This window comes from Bemisia tabaci, chromosome 2 (assembly GCF_918797505.1).
Source record: "Bemisia tabaci chromosome 2, PGI_BMITA_v3".
Taxonomy (NCBI): Eukaryota; Metazoa; Arthropoda; class Insecta; order Hemiptera; family Aleyrodidae; genus Bemisia; species Bemisia tabaci.
The window spans coordinates 73,457,318-73,477,312 of record NC_092794.1 but is presented as its reverse complement, the minus strand read 5'-3'; the positions used below and the strand labels follow the sequence as shown (position 1 = coordinate 73,477,312).

Here is a 19,995-nt window from a genome sequence, read left to right as displayed (position 1 = left end):
ATGACATGTTTTAAAGACAAAGGCTGTGGAAAACATACATATGACTCTTCGGTGTCGAAGCTCCTTAACCATAAACACTTGAAGTGTCATAGTTAACAAAAAAAAATGAAAGAGTCTTTCAGCTTAAGCCTGGTTCATTTTCCTCTTTCCTAAGACTTTAAAGAGTCTAATGAAGATGTCTTTCTGCATCAGGTGTGGAGTTATTAGTGCAGAAGCAGCAAACCTAGTCACCCCATTGGTCACATACGGCCAAACCACAGCTCGAGGTCAATGGCCTTGGCATGTAGCCTTGTATAAAACGGATGGAATAAATTTGACGTATATCTGTGGAGGCTCCCTAATTGCCAAAAATATTGTCGTAACAGGTAAGGCTCATCTAAGTGACCCTATTGGTTTTATTTAAACGATTGTTATAGGTACCAAATCCCTTTATTATCCGACGCGGATAGTTCCGTCGCGCAGGTTTATGTGATTCCTCGACGATCCCTCGCTTCTCTGCCAACATGATTGATACTTCCATACCGTCTCTAGATTCGCTTCTGGTGCACCATAGGACGTGCCGATGCTTCTTCTACTGTAGTGAGACAATTTTGAGTTCTCTGAAGTTGATGGAAAAGCCTCAAGCAGCGTCAATCTTATTTTATGATTTTCCTCCACTTGACGTCCTACCATTGTTCGCCCTCCGCATCATCGTCGCTCATAGGATCTTGTAGTCAGCGGATCCGCCTACCTATTCGATACTAGGTGGTTTCCGTCTAAATATAAGAGAAACCCGTCGCCTCCAGGTCGGGGCTTCGAGTTGCTGACGCACTCGGCTTTTGATCTACCGAACCCGCCGATCCGATCGTGTTGGAAACGTAACCATCCCCGTCATCGAAGCCCCTCCCCGTTGATGAGGATTTCACGTTTGGTGTCGTCGGACAGTATCATCACCGAAGATCTTACGATTTTAGGTAGACTTTCGGCAACGTCATTCTCCACCTTTTTAGCTAAATCAACGGACGCAATGGGCCTGCGCTGCGCGCGTTTGTTTTACAATCGCAGGTGCAGCGCGGCGCATTGGACATCAGGTGAGGAAGTTAGTGTAGTGTGGACTGGAATACCAATGCAGGAGTGACCTGTGGCGTCCAGCCTGCGACTATAATGACTATGACTTCGTCCCTCTCTATCAAGGATAAAATCAGCATTTGGGCAGAAAATAGCCGATCTAGCGCTGAAGTAGTCTTAACGCTCTCCGACTTTAGTGAGAATTCAAGAGTAATTGATCCGAATTTAGTCAAAAAATCGGTTATAATTTACTCTCTTTGAGACAAGTTGTGTTTCGGTTTAAGATCTCTGATTAGTCAAAGAAATCAAAACATATTGTGTCATTTTGCATATAGATTACTCTCGACTCATCATACAGCTGTATGTGTACACTAGAGCACTTATCTGAAGTAAATGAAAAATAGAGCTCAAGGAATAGAGACAGCTAGTATAATCCAGATTTGGACAACTGAAGAATATAAGTGAAGACATGCTCAGGGCAACTGAGATGGACTTTTGGCGGAGGTTTACCGGAATATCGAGAAGAGAGCGTATCCACGATGAAAAGGTGTGCGAGATAATGGGTGTGGAGAATGACATCGTGAACGATATCAAGTCCAGGCAATTGGTCTGGTACGGACGTGTGCGAAGGATGGCAGACGATCCGTTGCCCAAACAGGTTTTCAATTGGGTTCCCTCTGGAAGGCGACGGCGTGGACGTCCTTTGAAAGGTTGGTGGCAAGGAGTGGAGGAGGAGATCAGAAAGTGCTAGTTGCCTGATGATCTCTGAGAGGTTAGGGGGCAATGGCGATTGGGCGTCGCAGAGCGCGAGGCTGCGCTGTGAAAGCGGCTTTATGTATGTGTAATCCAGATTGGACCCCTATCAGAAACTGGAAGAGAGGGTACGAAATTCTAATATGGAATGCTGTGTTGTCGCGGGATGAACTATAGTAAATGTGTTGTTTAGTAACTTGATAGATCATCCCATTCACTCAGTCCTCCAAAGGATGATGCAGTTCACCTGGATATTTAGCCCTTAATTTTGGTAATTTTTTGTTAATCTTTACAACTTTAGGTACTATTGAAACATGTCTCTGTAATGTATACAATGGACTCATTTTGATGTGTGATTTTGATTTTTAATTTCCCATCTTTAATTCAATTCTGGTCTTTCCAGCTGCACATTGTGTCACTAAGAAACCTCTTGACAGACCAGTTGATGCGAATACTATTGTTATTTATCTGGGAAAGTATCATTTGCAACAGTACAGTGATGATGGTGGAATTCAAATCAAACAGGTGAGTGTTGAACAGATGTCAGAGGTACCAAACATTGTTTTTCATGGCTCAGTTAGCGATAAGTCAATCCTCCCTTAAGTTTAATCTTGAGATGAATGAAATGCTGATGGTTCAGTCAAATGCTCTCTCTGACATATGTTTAAGTGTTGAGAAAATAATCGGTTTCAAGAATGGGATTGTTGCATGATTTTTTTTTTAATTCAGTTTCTACAAGTTGGAGGTGTACTGATTGTTAAGGTATTTTTTTAAAAAATTTCTGATGATCGGAACATGGAGAAAAAGCCCCGAAAAGTCAAGAACGATTTGAAACGGGGTTCCTTCCCGGGTCAGTCCATTTAAGATTTCATTTTCAGAATCAGACTTTCACAGCAGTTGGAAGTCAGTAAGTGACTTGTATATGATATTTTTTGGGACCTTTGAACCCCTCAGAATAATTATTGGACAGTGGCATAGCTCTTTTCGGCACCATTTTTTTTTATTTCTTGTGATTTTTAAGAGTTTTTGAAAAAACTCATCATTACCGTAACCTATTTATTTTGTTAGTCCAGCACACGCAAAAGAAGTGGAAACTGATCTTTTTTATTTTTTTTTGTTTAGTTTAAAGTCTGATAGTTCGAAATAAATACAAATATTTGGATAAGTTATGATTAAAACTTTTATTTCAACACATTTCAATGTCAAATTCGGAATTTTTTGTTTTTTTTGAGTTCTAAATTGCCCTACATTTGAGAGAAAAGGATGAGGTTGCATGTAAAGATTTTTCTATAAAGAGCTGAACTTATATTTTGTAATTTCCCCCTAAATTGTAAATTTACAGCTTTTTTCCAATTTTTTTTCAAGAAAAATAAGCCGGTTACGGTAATGATAAATAGTAGCGGTAATGACTGTAAGTATACGGTAATGATTTATTGTTATGCATGACGGCCTTATGGGGTAGGATCTCAAGGCTGAAGGAAAAAAGCACTGATTTCTAAAGAAACATTGTATTAAAGCAGTACAAAAATTCGAAAAAATGACCAAACCACATCATTTGAAATAAATAAATAGTCAAAGAAATGGTAGAAATCAACCAATTTCACATTAAATGAGTATCTCTAATGAGATCACTAAACAAAATAATTATAATAGAAGAAACAAAGGACTTTATTTAACCACCTATATGCAAAAGAGAAAATTTCTTTGAGAAGAAATGTAGGTAATGTAAACAAAAATATCTCTAGTGAGATCTCCAAAAAAAATAATCATAATAATAGTCAAGAGAAAATAGAACTTTTAACTAGCAAAACTGGCAATAAATAGTATAAGACTATCTCGGATCGTACTGATGTACTTTCTGGGCAGGACAGGACGGTATTGCTGGTGGTATCTGATGGCCCATTTTCTTGTACTGATTTAAGCTGACTGACTTTCACTTTTCTTGTAAGTTCTGGAACCATTTCTCATATGGGGTTGACATTTTTCACCAATTAAAACGTCTGTGGACAAGGAAAAGACAGAGATATATTTCAAGGTAATCTCAAGCAACTGAAATTATTCCTAAAAAACTAAAAAAGGCCACTATAGATTCATTAAAGAAGATAGTTGGTCATAACCGAAACTCTTGCATCATTACCGTACAGCGTACACCCTAGACGGTCTGGGTGGAAGTTACGGTAATGATGGTTACGGTTACGGTAATGATGGTTACGGTAATGAGAAACATTCAAATTTCGCGCCAAAAGGAGACATGGGCTTGTTGTAGGAAGGTGAGATTTCATATTTGGGTTGGTTTAATGCCATGCGTTCATAAATGAAGTAGGCTTGATAATATCTTCAATCCTTGGTGGATTTTTATATGGTAACGGTAATGGCAGCTGAGAGTTGGACAAAACTCAATTCATCACTGTAAATTGAACGAATATTACTTTATGATAAAGTAAAAAATAGAGAGCTACTCACCATGGGTCCTCCTTCCAACACAAACATCAACGAATGTAAGTTCGAGCTGGTGCTGTCGCCTAGCAGCCGAAGTTTGCTCCAGAACAAGGGGTTACGGTAATGACACCAAATCCAGTAACAAGCACAAGATGGCAATTTTCTCGAAGACTTAGAGGAAAATATAGCTCTAAAAAGAAAGGATTATCAATTCAAAGTATGCTGAAGCCATATTTGATTTCAGAAGCCCGTGACTTTGTATATATTTGCTTGAATTCAGCGATAAAGTTGAGACTTTCGACCGGTAACAGGTTACGGTAGTGACAAATTCAGCATTTCAGATCAAATTTGAGCTATAAAAAAAGAAAATTCCTGCAATTTAAGCGCGGATTCGGATTCAGCGCAAAATTTTCATGAGGAATGATGTACAAAACACCATGCCACTGGGTTGGTTTTGTGAAAGAGGTAGCGGTAACAGCAAAATGAAATCTTAAATGGACTGACCCTCCCGCGCACGTAATCACGTGACTCTGACGTCACAACGCACGGTCACGGGTTTTTGCTATCTAAACTGCGTGCTAATTTGAGTTTCTTAAAAAATCGGGAAAAATCGAGTTATCCGACCAAACCCACTTTGTTTATCTTGATGGATACCTGAAGATAAGGTGAATCATTTTCCGACTTGGTTTTTGGCTCTTTACAATGATTTCTAGGTCGAAAAGTGAGTTCAAATCACTCCTTTCCCGTTTTATTCACGGAGCGAAGGAGCCGTTCGGCGGTGAGCGGTGGGCGCACACTGGCGGGTGGGCGGAAAAAATTCAGGAGGTGGACAAAGAGGGTTATTCATATAGGCGAAAAATGTACCCAGCCCGGAATGTACGAAACTTTGTAGGCTGATAGTACTAGTTGAGAGAGGCTTATCCCTAGCTCCGTTTTTGCAGGAACCCCAGGGAAACAGCGTTGCCATTTTTTAAAGTCGTAACCTTCAAACATCCATAACTTTCGCAAAAATGCAGTTACAGAGCTCGTATTTATACCAAAAAACGCAAAAAATTACGTTCTATCGACCTATGCAAAAGAAATTTTAATTTGACTCCACTGTTGCCACGTTTCGGTCATTTTTTTAATTTTCGTAATTATTTAAAATCACGTTACCGCCTAAAAAAGTGTTTGCGGTTGGTGGGGATTGAATAAAAACCTGTCGGAATTATTGTTCGTTCGATTCCGCATCCATTGATATATTATACTTTTCTGAGAGACTTAGGGAACACGAGTTATAGCGATTTGAAAATTCGGCAACACGCCCGACGCCCGATATTGACGCTCGTTTCGGTACGTTTCGCGACTCCGTGTTAAAGCAAAACGCCTAGACCAAGCAAAATTCGAAAAGTCAGCCCATGATTTGCACTTTTTTGAAACTTTTACACGATTTTTAAGAATTCAAGTAGCGGCGGTGTTGCCGGTTTTCAATGAAAACCACCGCTGCGATCACAATTTAAAGTAGTACTCATTTAATCACGTTCAGCTAACCTAAACTGACCATTTGCGACATGGTGTTCACAACATTGCCTAATTTCCGTCGGAATTCGCGTAGAGGCGGGGTTGCCAGTTTTCATGGAAACCGCCACCGCAATCACAAAAAAAAATGTATTACTTATTTAATCACGTTCAGCGTTATTCTGTAGTTGGAATTGTTTATTTATCGAATCGATGGTTTCTGCTATCTCTCTGCAACGGCGGTGGTGCCCGACAGTAACGAGATATCGAAATTTAAGCCCACAAATCACTCAATCGGTCCGATGAGTAATTTTGGCAGGGGACCTAGATCCATTGCTCTTGATCTCTATACAATATCGATATCTCGTTACTGTCGGGCACCACCGCCGTTGCAGAGAGATAGCAGAAACCATCGATTCGATAAATAAACAATTCCAACTACAGAATAACGCTGAACGTGATTAAATAAGTAATACATTTTTTTTTGTGATTGCGGTGGCGGTTTCCATGAAAACTGGCAACCCCGCCTCTACGCGAATTCCGACGGAAATTAGGCAATGTTGTGAACACCATGTCGCAAATGGTCAGTTTAGGTTAGCTGAACGTGATTAAATGAGTACTACTTTAAATTGTGATCGCAGCGGTGGTTTTCATTGAAAACCGGCAACACCGCCGCTACTTGAATTCTTAAAAATCGTGTAAAAGTTTCAAAAAAGTGCAAATCATGGGCTGACTTTTCGAATTTTGCTTGGTCTAGGCGTTTTGCTTTAACACGGAGTCGCGAAACGTACCGAAACGAGCGTCAATATCGGGCGTCGGGCGTGTTGCCGAATTTTCAAATCGCTATAACTCGTGTTCCCTAAGTCTCTCAGAAAAGTATAATATATCAATGGATGCGGAATCGAACGAACAATAATTCCGACAGGTTTTTATTCAATCCCCACCAACCGCAAACACTTTTTTAGGCGGTAACGTGATTTTAAATAATTACGAAAATTAAAAAAATGACCGAAACGTGGCAACAGTGGAGTCAAATTAAAATTTCTTTTGCATAGGTCGATAGAACGTAATTTTTTGCGTTTTTTGGTATAAATACGAGCTCTGTAACTGCATTTTTGCGAAAGTTATGGATGTTTGAAGGTTACGACTTTAAAAAATGGCAACGCTGTTTCCCTGGGGTTCCTGCAAAAACGGAGCTAGGGATAAGCCTCTCTCAACTAGTACTATCAGCCTACAAAGTTTCGTACATTCCGGGCTGGGTACATTTTTCGCCTATATGAATAACCCTCTCTTTTTCCAACCCAGAAGGCAAAAGTATCTGGATGATTTTTTAGCTTGCGCTACAGACTATCAAGTTGTAGCATACATTTTATTAAGTTCTCCCTCATTGATTTTCAAACAGACCCTTGTCAGGCACCGAAGAAAATAGGTACTTTTGGTGCTTAAGTAGTCATCGCATGTACGTCAATGGCAAGATTTTTTCCCGAAAAACTAGCATTATACTCTGTAAGTGCGTAGTCTAAGCTACGAAATATTATATTAACACGCTCATAAAAACCTCTTCTTTGTGCCAATATTGACACTTAAATCGAGGTGGAGATAAATGCGATTCTTTTTTGTTTTAGGCTTTATCTAAAAAAGAGACTCCACCGAGCTCCACTTTGAGACTTATATAGGCTCCTAGGTAATAGTCTAAAGAGTAAATAGTGAAAAGAGATTTTGCAGATGGTCGCAGGTTTGAGCGCTAGAGAGGTTTTAGTGAGTGTAGGTGCGAGTTGGGAGATGAGACATTCGGTGCATCGCACCACAGCACATCGCGTCGCTCTGATACAACTCTTTCAGCAATGACATTTTATCTCATTTTTGGCCCAACCTAAGGAACATGGACACGATACAGAATCCTTTTAAAACAATGACTTCCCCAAGTGATGGTCATGTCATGGGCCAAGAGACCGGGCATTTAGTCGGTGATTTACCTTTAAAAGAAGCTCAATGTTTACGATTAATCACGCGGATTTATGAAATGCTTTACTTGCAGGAAATAACGCGGTGAAGTTTTTTGAAAGCAAACACAAGAATTTTAGTGACAGACATAAAAAGTTTGTTATTGCAGAAGTGCATAATCGATTTTTTCCCTTCTTTAATAGGAAATGGGAGCAAGTGCATATCGAATAAGAAAGGACTTCGAGTTAAAATTTAAAAAGTGGCTCATTTCCAATGGCTATGCAATTTATAGTTTTAAAAAATTGTATTACAGCAATGAGTTACTTGTTACCTTTCCTATACACATTTTTAATAGTATTAGTCAGGGCGGTTTCGACATCATTTACTTGTTGCAGTCAATTTCGTGCGCAAGTTGTTCAAAAATTGTGAAGGGGGGGGAGGAGAGTGCGGTGTTTGCAACTTTAAAAATGATTTCCGATAATCAAGTGATCATACCAAACTACTTCTTGGATGTTGCATGTATTAAGCATTTCAAGTGTTTGGAATAATTGCCGCAAAAGTGTGACTATTCGCCAGCGTAAGGCGGTGCGCAGCAAACAGCAACCGTCCCTGCTCGGGTTCTTCCGGCAGCGTCCGCTCATCATTGAAGCCAATCAGAGCTCGAGATGAGCTTAACCTAACCTAACCTAACCTCCACTAGATAAACGCACGGTCATGATGTGGATGTGGATAATGGCGGTGAGGAGAGACTCCCATGCTGTGTGACGTGTAGTTTGACCGACTGCACAGCAACCAATGAAAATTGTTCATTTCCAACTTGAATTTGATGGAACTTCAGCGAGCTTTCTCGGGCTTTAGGACTCGATTTTTTATTGTTTTGACGTTGCCATCGTTATTGTCGCGAAAAGTTGTATGGCTCTGTAATTTTATTCTCAAATCCCTCACCCATGCAACAACCACATCAATTCATAGTAAAAATGTAACTTTTCTTATGATCTCTCATCTCTTTTCATCATTTTCAGGTCCTAGAAATTGTTCCGTTTACAACGTATAACAGCTCCAATTATTTAGGTGATATTGCTCTCTTGAAAATGACATCTAACATTGAATACACAAGTTTTGTCCGGCCAGTTTGTATGTGGGACCCCAGAGTGTCTGAGCTGTCCTCGGTCATTGATAAAGAGGGAACGGTGAGTGAATTGAAAATTGTTGTTGTAAAATTTGAAACTGTAAATATGAAGATATTTGGTATGTATAGGGTGATCAAAAGCATCTGTGCTCTATTCATACTTTGAGAATGGCTCAAAACTAAGTTTTAGGGTTGCATCTATCTGAGTAAACTGACCCCACACAATCCAATGATAGTGTTTTCAGTCTCCCAACACCCTCTCTAGGTAGTTTTTTGACAGTATGCTCCCTAGTTTCTCGTGATTTTCACAAAAGAAGGGTTTGTTTTGACGTCAGATTTAGATTCCACAGGAAAAAATAAGAACTACTTGTTCGTCAATTTTTTTGTGTAGAATCCAAATGTGAAGTCGAAACATACTATTCTATGCCAGTGAGTGAGCAAATAAGTGTCGAGCAGAGTAAGCAAACAGCCGTATGGTGCGGTGGCGCATAATGATCAGAGAATGGAAGTGGAGAAAGGGTCGAGTGGTGGAATTGTAGGGGAAGGGTACAGTGCCGGGAAAAAGCAAGCTGCTTTGAACAGACACCTTCCCCACTGTCTCGCCCCGACTCTAGGAAATCAAGGTACAGAAAAAGATGGCATGGAATCCATCCATTTTAATATTAATGATAATGATTTTGATGAGAGCCTCTGTTATTTCATGGTAACATATATCAATGCAATTCAATATTTATTTGGTCTTCATCTTTTAATGAAATTTCCATTTAATAAATGTTGTATGCTTCAGTAGTTATAATATCATTGCTTGTTTTTCATATTTATAGTCGTTCCTCTCTTTTCATGTACAAGAACTGCCAAATGTCAAAGTGTATTATTAAAGTATTTTGACTGGCTTATCTTTTTCATCTAGGTTATTGGATGGGGCTATGATGAACATGATAAGGCATCAGAGGAGTTGAAAATGGCGAAAATGCCTGTGGTCTCGCAAGAAACTTGTATCTATAGCAATCGACCTTTCTTTTCCCAATTCACATCGAATAAAACATTTTGTGCTGGTTTTCGCAATGGTAAGTTTTCTTAAATGAATTTTTGCCGAAGTACCTACATTTTTTTTTCATGAATCCCGATTAATCCATGATTAATTAACTCAGCCGGATGTCTTGATGAATTGGACCTACCCCAAGAGTTATGGTTTCTAGATATTTTTCCAACAAATCTATGCAATTCTTTTTTCATCGAAAACAGTCGGTTCTCTTAATACTTTCCCTCATCCTCTAGATATTATGCATTTTAGAAAATGCTTGTTATTCAATTTTTTGATATGCCTATGTAGTGGGGCCAATAACTGGAAAATGTCATAAGAATCGTGCATTTCTGGAAGGAAGCTTGAAATTTTCCGAAGAGACTTTCGATTTAGACATAGACTTCAAAAATCTGAGCCCCCCCCCCCCCCGGGGGGGGGGGGCAGGGGGCTCCCAAATTTTGAATTTTAAATGACTTCTGAACAGTCAATGTTACCATATTTTTTGACATCAGGACGATAGGAAATTTTATCAGGAACAAAATTGGTTCTTATGAAATTTTCTGTGGGATAAATATTTAAGGCGCAGAACGGGATTAACCATCGGGGGACAGGAAGCCGGCCGTTCTAAGGTATATCCGTGCGTCGCGCTGCCAGCTCCGGGGTGCGCGCGGCGGTGCAGTACGGTGTTACCAACAAAACAACTGCTTGTCTTTGTTTAATCTCAGCGATGCACAGTTTTAAAAATAAATATGAATCCATATCGTACTACCTAAATACCCCTAAAATATCGCCTAACTTTTGGATGTAATGTGTATGTACAAACGAACGCATGGCAACAGAAGGAGTCAAGTGCTTGAGCTCCGGATTGTTTTGTTATGTATCGATTTGTTGAGGTTTATTAAAGCATACGTTATAACTGTATCAAACATCAATCCAACAGAATAATATCTGACACGCAGTTGTCTAGGAAGGGGGTAGGGGGTTTAAAAATCATGAATCTTCTTCGTAGACCATGATGACCTGAATAAATGATTTTACAGTGTTCGTTTTCTTTTTTTTCGGAATTTGCTTCGTGCTATGCAGAAAATTCATTGAGATTTGCACAAAACCGCACAACCGTTTCCAGGTATAAAATTAAATTGCCCAGTCAAATTTGGCAATAGGTGATGTGGCTTGGTTCCTTTTTGCTTCACATGGTCCATTTAGCAGTGCGGGGTTGCCCCCTGCGTCTAGCATTGCCTCCATAAAGTGGGGTGGGTGGGGGGGATCAGACGTGCTAATCTAGGTACTTCACCCTTAAATCATTTGGGCACCAGTATTGCCTGAGGTTTCAACATTGGCTGATATTGTTGACGAAAAATTGGCCAAGTTTTTGTTTTACTTGTAGCACGCACTTGAAAAATCAGAGAGATGCATTTCAATTTTCCCAATAGTCAAGGATTAGCGTATTTAAATTTTTGGAACAGGTGTTTTTCTGGCATGCAAGTTGTATCTTAAGCAAATTAGTTCTGCTTCTTTAGAGACACAATATATTGATTTCTAAAATTGAATATATGAAATTTAATTGTAAGATGGCAATATTGATCAAATTTGGCTAAACATGTTTGATGACTGTTTTTTTGTAGTTGATAATAATAATTCAATAGAATTTTTAATTTTACCATGAACTCAGAAGTACTTTAGCTGGATTTATAACCAAGAGTACCTATGATCCCGGAAAAATTACGATTACATAATAGTTTGCAAAGGTTAAGAAGTGTCAATTTTTTCGATTGAACTCTTCAAGTCTTTACTTAAAAAAAATACAAAATAAATAGAATAAGATAAGATAATAAAAATAAAAATGTTAATAATCCAAATTTAGAGCCATGCACAAAAAGGACCAAAAACGGCCCATTTTTGGGCCCTCGAAATTGGGGTCGAAGTGAGGTTTTTTTTCATCCCTAGGGTGACCCTTTACACATACTAAAATTTCAGATTGAGTATCCGCACCGTTTACGAGTTATGGGGGGGCAAAGTCCCCGATTTTCACCCATTTTTGCAGGTGTTTTAATGTCAAACTCCGGCTGTTACGAGGTACCAGATCTAGATATTGAAGCGCGGTTTGCGGTGATTTGTTCAGCTACTCCTGTAGTGTTTTTCCTTATCTTTCACAAAGCCCCAAATTGTTTTTTGGGGGGCGGGGAGGGGGGCTTTATTCATACTATCATGACAGTTAGCGCATCTTACTGACTTTACTTTGTTCTCTTCTCTCCACACCGCGGTCACGATGGTATTTTCTGTTGGGGATTTTTCTTCTTCTTTACATTTTACCAATTTTAATGTCCTCCCCCTCTTTTCCCCTTTTTACCCCCTCCCCCGCAATCCAAACACTTCCTCTCAAGTGTTCTTCCTGTAAGGCAGATATGACGGGGTCATATGTGGGGGATTATTTTTCTTTCTTTACGATTGATGAACTTTGACCCAACTTACTTCTCCCTTACAGGGGCAAGAGCCCCCCTTACCCCTGTATTATCCCCCCCCCCTGCCCGCTCCACTTTACTTGAAGTATTTTTCTCCCTCCGCAGCAGCAATGACGATGTTTCCTGTGAAGAATTGTTTCTTATTCATATTTTTCACGTTTCTCTTTCCACGTCTATGTTTGATTTATTCTTTCCTAGATACATTCTCTTCCACTTTATCTTCGCGTGACTATATATAACCCCCACAAAAAAGTAGTAAAAAGTAGAAGAAAAGTGAAAAGTAAAGAGAACGAGGCAAAAGAGGGACGAACAAGAGGGGAAGGGGAAGAGGAAGAAGAGGGGGAATAATTGAGAAGAGTAGGAGGGTGGCTCCCATGTATTCAGTATTTCAGTACCTAAACATAAGTAAAACATTATTTGCCAGAAACATCGTCATTGCTGCTGCGGAGGGAGAAAAATACTTCAAGTAAAGTGGAGCGGGCAGGGGGGGGGGATAATACAGGGGTAAGGGGGGCTCTTGCCCCTGTAAGGGAGAAGTAAGTTGGGTCAAAGTTCATCAATCGTAAAGAAAGAAAAATAATCCCCCACATATGACCCCGTCATATCTGCCTTACAGGAAGAACACTTGAGAGGAAGTGTTTGGATTGCGGGGGAGGGGGTAAAAAGGGGAAAAGAGGGGGAGGACATTAAAATTGGTAAAATGTAAAGAAGAAGAAAAATCCCCAACAGAAAATACCATCGTGACCGCGGTGTGGAGAGAAGAGAACAAAGTAAAGTCAGTAAGATGCGCTAACGGTCATGATGGTATGAATAAAGCCCCCCTCCCCGCCCCCCAAAAAACAATTTGGGGCTTTGTGAAAGATATGGAAAAACACTACAGGAGTAGCTGAACAAATCACCGCAAACCGCGCTTCAATATCTAGATCTGGTACCTCGTAACAGCCGGAGTTTGACATTAAAACACCTGCAAAAATGGGTGAAAATCGGGGACTTTGCCCCCCCATAACTCGTAAACGGTGCGTATACTCAATCTGAAATTTTAGTATGTGTAAAGGGTCACCCTAAGGATGAAAAAAAACCTCACTTCGACCCCAATTTCGAGGGCCCAAAAATGGGCCACTTTGTGCATGGCTCTTTTGAATGGACTCAGATCAAACGTCTTCATTAATCTGTGGCTCATCATAATCCTCTATGATTGTGCCGTTGCTCCCATGTTCAATGCCATTCTGGCAATTGCTGCAATTGCATAGCAATGTGCACTTCAAACTCTTCAAAGACGTTTTCTATTTGCATCGATTTGTGTCGCGACTTTTGCAACCACAGCTTAAAAGTTCTCTGCAGGCAATGGACGCCTCTGGATTAACTGACCATAATGGCTCCAATTTCACGTCATCACATGTTTTCTTCAAACTTCATGATAGTGGGTCCGGAAAAATCGGCTCTCGGACCAAACACTGACCCCAATAGTGACGGGCATGGTAGGTGCTCCTTAGAATGTGTCGATAAAGAGCAGCATGTGTTGGCGGAAGCCAATCAAAAGCTATCTTTCTTTTGGCAAATAGCTCTTCACGGGTTTCGTAAACGGATGTTTGGAACAAGGATTTGTTGTAAAAGAGGACTACAAATTGTTCTACCCTCTGGAGGGATCTTTTGGCATTCCGGATAGTTTTTGAAAAGTATCAGTAAACTCTGGGTTTTTTCATATGTTTGCTAGGTAGACTTTTTACTATATCCGGCAAAGGAGGTAGTGTTATCACACCCAGTCGGTGAATGAAAAAATGTGAGTGATGTTGATTTTGAGGTGCCAAACTCCTTTGCCGAAATGTGAATGGGTATGAACTCAACATTTTTGCCGGTGCCAAATTTAGGCAGTATATTCATAATTATTTTTAAAACTGCACATCGTTGAGATTAAACAAAGACAAGCAGTTGTGTCGGTAATATCGTACTGCACCGCCGCGCGCGTCCCGGGGCAGTCAGCGCAGCGCGCAGAATTGCCTCAGAACAGCCGGCTCCCCGTCCCCCGATGGTTTTTCCCGTTTTGCGCTTTACATATCAATCCCACAGAAAATTTCAAAGAACCAATTTGGTTCCTAACATTATTTCCCATCGCCCTGTCCTGATGTAAAAAAATTACGCTAACATTGACTGTTCAGAAGTTATTTAAAATTCAAAATTTGAGAGCCCCCTGCCCCCTCCCCCCCTGGAGGCTCAGATTTTTGGGGCCTATGTCTAAATCGAATGTCACTTTGGTTGAGATGAATCCCTGAAAATATCATGCTATCTTCCAGAAGTGCACGATTCACATGATGTTTTCCAGTTATCGGTCCCACTAATGTAAAAGCTTTTTCTCTTTGAATTTGCTGATCGTAAATAAAACTGAATGACAAGCTTTCAATATATTTGAAGGAAAGCTGGACAGACAGGAATTCTCTCTGAAGTAAAAAGTCACAAATTTGGGTGTTAAACCTTGAAATTTGTTTAGTTACTAATTAAACCTGCAAATCGTTCCTTTTTCAATTCGAAGGACTTCACTTGAAATAAAGGTTAATGTAAAATCGACCTTCCTCCTTTCTAGCTTTTTTTGCTTTTTGGCACATGAAAAGAGTGTATTAGTAAAAAAGCAAGGGGGAAAAAACGGGAAACAAGGCTAAAATACACAATAAAACAGCCAGAGACGTTTCGACTCAAAACTGAGTCATTTTTAGTCGAAGCGTATCAGGCTGTTTTATTGTGTAAGTATTTTAGCCTTGTTTCCCGTTTTTTCTCCCTTGCTTTTCCACTGTTACCAGTGTCTCGGGCTGCTCTATAAAAATTTTTATCTATTATAAGGGTGTACTGAGAGGCATTTTTCCTCAAAAGTTGAACTCCTGAAAAAAATCTGGTGGTGTTTCACCGGGTTTTTCAACGTCGAATTCCAATGTAATTAAATTTCAGCGGTTAACCTTGTTACAGAGACCAAGGTCACCAATTTTTTATTAGCTCTTTTCTTTATCTAAATAAAAAAGATATTTTCCAAATTGTTTTTCAGGAACAAGTGTTTGTAATGGAGATAGTGGCGGAGGTATGGTGTTTCCAAGGGGCAACACTTGGCACCTGCGCGGGATCGTCTCAATATCTGTCGCGCACTCAGGACTGAGGAAATGTGACACCAAACACTACATTGTGTTCACCGATGTGGCAAAGTATTTGGACTGGATCAATAATTATGTCCAGAAGCATAGAAGCTGATCCATGAGAAGGTACTGTTCCTGATCCAGAGAGAAGATGGCGACTTGCAAAGAATATTGCGCAGCTTTTCAATGTCTCAGCTAAATCAAAGAATTTTAGATCTCCGGTACTTAGAAGTTGTGTCTTCCTATCTGAATCTCAGAAGTGTTAGAGATCTAGTCCTTGAATTGTGTATCATTCTTTTTGAAAGAGCCTGGTGATTTCCAACAATTTTTGTTAGGATTTAAAACCTGTTAATGAGCACAAGTATCCATTCACAGGAAAATTTTCTCATTCATTATCTGAGAGACTTCAATTTCAAATTTCCCCTATTTTACATGCCATTTAATATATATCAATATTTTTTGGAAACTAGGTTCATGTAATCGGAATTAGTTCGTAATATGCACACATATGAGGACTTATTTGTAACAATCGCGGATGTGAAAAATTACCTTTTCAAAACACACTTAAAAAACTGTTCTGTTCACACAAAAATTTAATATGTTTGGCTCTGGCATAATGTACAGATCCTGAAGATCACATCTCAAGTATTTTCTCAAAATTTTCTCTATGCCAAATCAGTTTTTTGAATGTGTTTCGGAAAGGTAATTTTTCACATCCGCTATTGTTACAAATAAGTCCTCATATACATGGATACAAATATTACAGAAATGTGCTATTTTTTAGAGCAAGCTGGCATCATGTGATACTTAAAAATGAATTTTACCATTTCCTCACACCATTTTTAGTATTATCTATTTGTGTCAGTGCCAAATGTCTTGACAATTGAAGGTTAATTTGTGAACTCTGAATCAAAGTTGAATAAAAGCCCTAAAACACCTGAAAAATGGCCAAATTTTCCTATAAAATCATGATTTCCGTCCAAACGGGCAACATAGGGCAGATGAACCCTTGATTTTCTGAAAGTACACATGCTACTGAGTATATCCTCGTGCACGAAAGTTCGGTGTTTGACGGTGCTTTTTTTTGCCACTCCATGAAAGTGGAAACAAGGGTTAAAAATGAGCAGTATTTCAAAATGCAAAATTCGCCACAAAAAAAAAAAAAAAAAAAAAAAAAAAAAAGATTTAAAAATTGGAAAAATCAAAAATAAAAAGTGCTTACCAGTAGAAATGAAGCTGCCAGGAAGGATAGGCCTTGTCTCCACGGGACGTTTTCATGGGATTTGTCCCAAGTTCGAATCGCAGGAATGAAACTTCTGGGATTTTTCCCAGTTACCGTCTCCACGGGACGGGGCTCATACAGTCCTGCGACTACACCGAAAAAAAAAGGGAAGTTAAATTAACATTCTGAATGTAAAAAAAGTGTGCGAGAACTTATAAATGCTGAATTACCCGCCACAGCATTTAATTTTACATCTTGGCATTGCTGAAGTAACTGCTGTGGCAGGTATTTTAGCATATTGTAAGTTCTCGCACACTTTTTTGACATCCAGAATGTTAAATTAACTTCAATTTTTTTTCGGTGTAGTTTTCGCGGGAAGATAAATTGTTTGAAGTCGAGTATTTAACCGGGATTAAAATAATAATTGCACTCAATTGACAATTAGACACATTATTTTAACTAAACAAACATTAACAATGTAGTAATGAATAAAATATCGCACAATTCTTTTTCACTTCTTCTTCTTCTCTCAGTGGGTCCTAGGGGTACAAGTACCATACTTGGTACTGAGAAAAATATTGATTAACTCAATATTTTTCCCAACTTCGAAAGAGGGATTTTTTCCTGGGACAAATCTCGTGAAACGGCTCGTGGAGACCAGGCCATAGAATGACACTGAGGCCTGTTGATCAGAATGCTCTTCATTGTTGTCATCTGCAATCGGCTTCTAATCAAGAGCTCTGAACTGGCTGAAAACGACCACCTGTGCGGGCACTGCACTATAGGTATCGATAAAAATCGATACTATCGCTGACAATCGTGTTGCCAGGTATACCACTTAACGTTCACCACATAATGTTTGGAAAATTTCGACTTTCATTTTAAGAGGGATTTTTGTCACCATTCAATGCTTTGTACGCCGGGCGGATTCGCGGGAGCCTCAAATTTAGGGGTTCGCAGGTAGGGAATGGTGGAGAAGGGTTAATTGTGAAAATCACTTTTGAAACCATGAAAAATAAAAATAATGAGACCTCTGGGATGTAATTTAATCGATATAGAAAGTTAGAAATTTTGTACCTACCTTGGCGATTGAATCCGGGGCCTACCTGACACTATAACCGAAGACCCTACTGATTGAGCTATGCCAAACGATGTTTTAAGGGACGCAAAACTGGTATTTAAGGTCGATTTGAACAGGCCACCAGGATATTTTCAATCTGCCTGGATTTGTCCGTGTATTGATTTTGCTTTTTACTTTACTATATTTTTTAATTTTATTTTATCATTTTAATTTGTTTTATTTCCTTGCTGACTCTATTTTTTTCTTCACGCTATTTTATTTTTTCTAGCACTTAATTTTTTTTAAATTATTTACTTCTTATTCCTTTACTTTGTTTTATGTTTTACTGTAATTCATTTTAATACTTTATCATAATTTTTTTGACCTCAGTTAACTCGTTAAATTCATTCTATTCTTTAACATACTTTATTTTATTTCTCTTCTGTTGTCTATGTTATTCTATTATTTCCACTATTCTATTATTTTATTTTTTTCTTTTTAAATTTTTCATTTTCATTCTGGGAGTGGTAGGCCTAAAGGGGAGAAGAGACCGTATATAGCGCTAGTGTGAGGGAGAGAGGTGGGCAAGACTTGTGGCCTTACTTAAGGGGCTGAGGACGTTGCATCCACCTGCGATGCATCCACCTAGTAGTTCGGTTAGGTTAGGTGAGATTAGGTTACATTAGGATGTTATGTAGGGGTGGATGCAATGTCACGCACTCTTACTGAAGCTCCGGAGCGGAGTGCTTTGCGCTCTCATGCGACATATCTCAGCACCTGGGTGAATTCAAATAAGCGTCTAATCTGGTGTCCCCAGCTGTCTTAATCGTCGTAATCTAAGAAACATGGTCAGATCAAATTTTTTTCTCATTTTCCTCACTATTGTTGACTATTACATGCTACTCTCCACTTACATTTGTCCCAAATTTGCGTGTCCCTCGTGCCTGGTTCTTGACTTTAAATCGATGTTGCAGCATAACTAGAGTGATTACTTGAGAAAACTTTATCGGAGATGATAGGTAATGCTTTCCTGCTAAAAATTTTTCATGGAATTCCGTGCTGTTTCTCATAGAATTCCATAGTGAAGACACGGAACTCCATGGTGACTCCTTGGGTTTCCGTGGTGACTGCATGGGATTCCATGGTGGCAGCAGGAGATTCCGTGGTGGCTACATGGAATTCCAAGAAAGTGTCACGGAATAGCAAAGGACATGCATTGGAACGCCGTGAAACATTGGAGACCACCACAAGAATTAACATGGTAATCTGTAAGCCTTTAATCATTGATAATCAGCAACTATTTGCCGTTTCGTCATGCATTATAGAATTAAGTTGAATTACTCACCGAAGTTCACAAATGAGGGCCACTAAAATGTTTCATGCCATCAGTTATCACAGAATAAGTCTTGATTAGTGCAATGAAATTTCTACAACTATGGCATTCCCGAGACAATGCCCACTATTTAACAATAATTTAACAATTGTACCAGTAGGTAGCAATTACTTTTCGGACGGAGAAAGTTTTCATTTAAAATATGATTAACTTAGAGATTTGCTATGGTTGACAGAGATGTAATAATAATTTGCTGTTTATACTCTGTTTAAGACAACTGAAATAACCGCAATAGTTTGTCAAAAAACAGAAAACACGCAGCTTCTTAGGACCACGCATATACAACGTAGGTACAGCTTTAAAGTCTGTCAATTATAGATCAAACGTCTATGTTTTGCAAGATTAGTTTACACACTGACTATTCAATAGGATGATATTATGTACAGTGGAAAGCACAAAGAAAGACAGAAACTTTCAATTTTTTAGAATTTTCACTGAGGGAGGGGGACATAACAGCCGATGAAGGAAGTGTGCAACAAACTGATGAGGCAAAGTAGCGCCTGAAAGCAAGTTATATCCGATCGCCTTTATGGAAGCTCAACCATCATACTTCCAAATCTCCTGTGTGAAACCAACATTGGATTGTGGAAAGAACCGAATAGCAGTAATAGCAAAACCAATGAGAATTGAGTTGTATCTATCAGAATTTTTTCATTCTATTTCTAAGCATGGCCAAAATAAAAATTTGAAGATTGATTACCAAGAGTCCATCGCGATATACTGCTGGCTTACTTTCAGTTTAATCAAAATTTACCAACTTCGAGGTAACATTACTTTCGTAACGAAGAAGACTCGAATTCGAGCTGTAACTATTTAAATCAAATAAAAAAATTAAAACTTGCATTACTGGCAGTGATAACCAACAACTCATCTTGTGTTTACGGAATTACGATTCAGCTCCGACTCCAA

General features: G+C 39.2%; 1 protein-coding gene across 3 annotated transcripts in view; it reads left to right on the top strand.

The window, feature by feature from the left end:
• LOC109037804 (uncharacterized) overlaps positions 1-16,356 on the top strand; it is a 46,746-nt gene extending 30,390 nt beyond the window's left edge. For all 3 annotated transcript variants that reach the window (XM_019052621.2, XM_072296214.1, XM_072296215.1), the window contains 5 exons: positions 193-365; positions 2,204-2,325; positions 8,703-8,870; positions 9,720-9,876; positions 15,327-16,356. In XM_019052621.2, the coding sequence (XP_018908166.2) occupies positions 193-365; positions 2,204-2,325; positions 8,703-8,870; positions 9,720-9,876; positions 15,327-15,526 (820 nt within the window). In that variant the 3' untranslated portion in view covers positions 15,527-16,356. The remainder of the gene's footprint in view (positions 1-192; positions 366-2,203; positions 2,326-8,702; positions 8,871-9,719; positions 9,877-15,326) is intronic.
• The last annotated feature ends 3,639 nt before the right edge of the window (positions 16,357-19,995 follow it).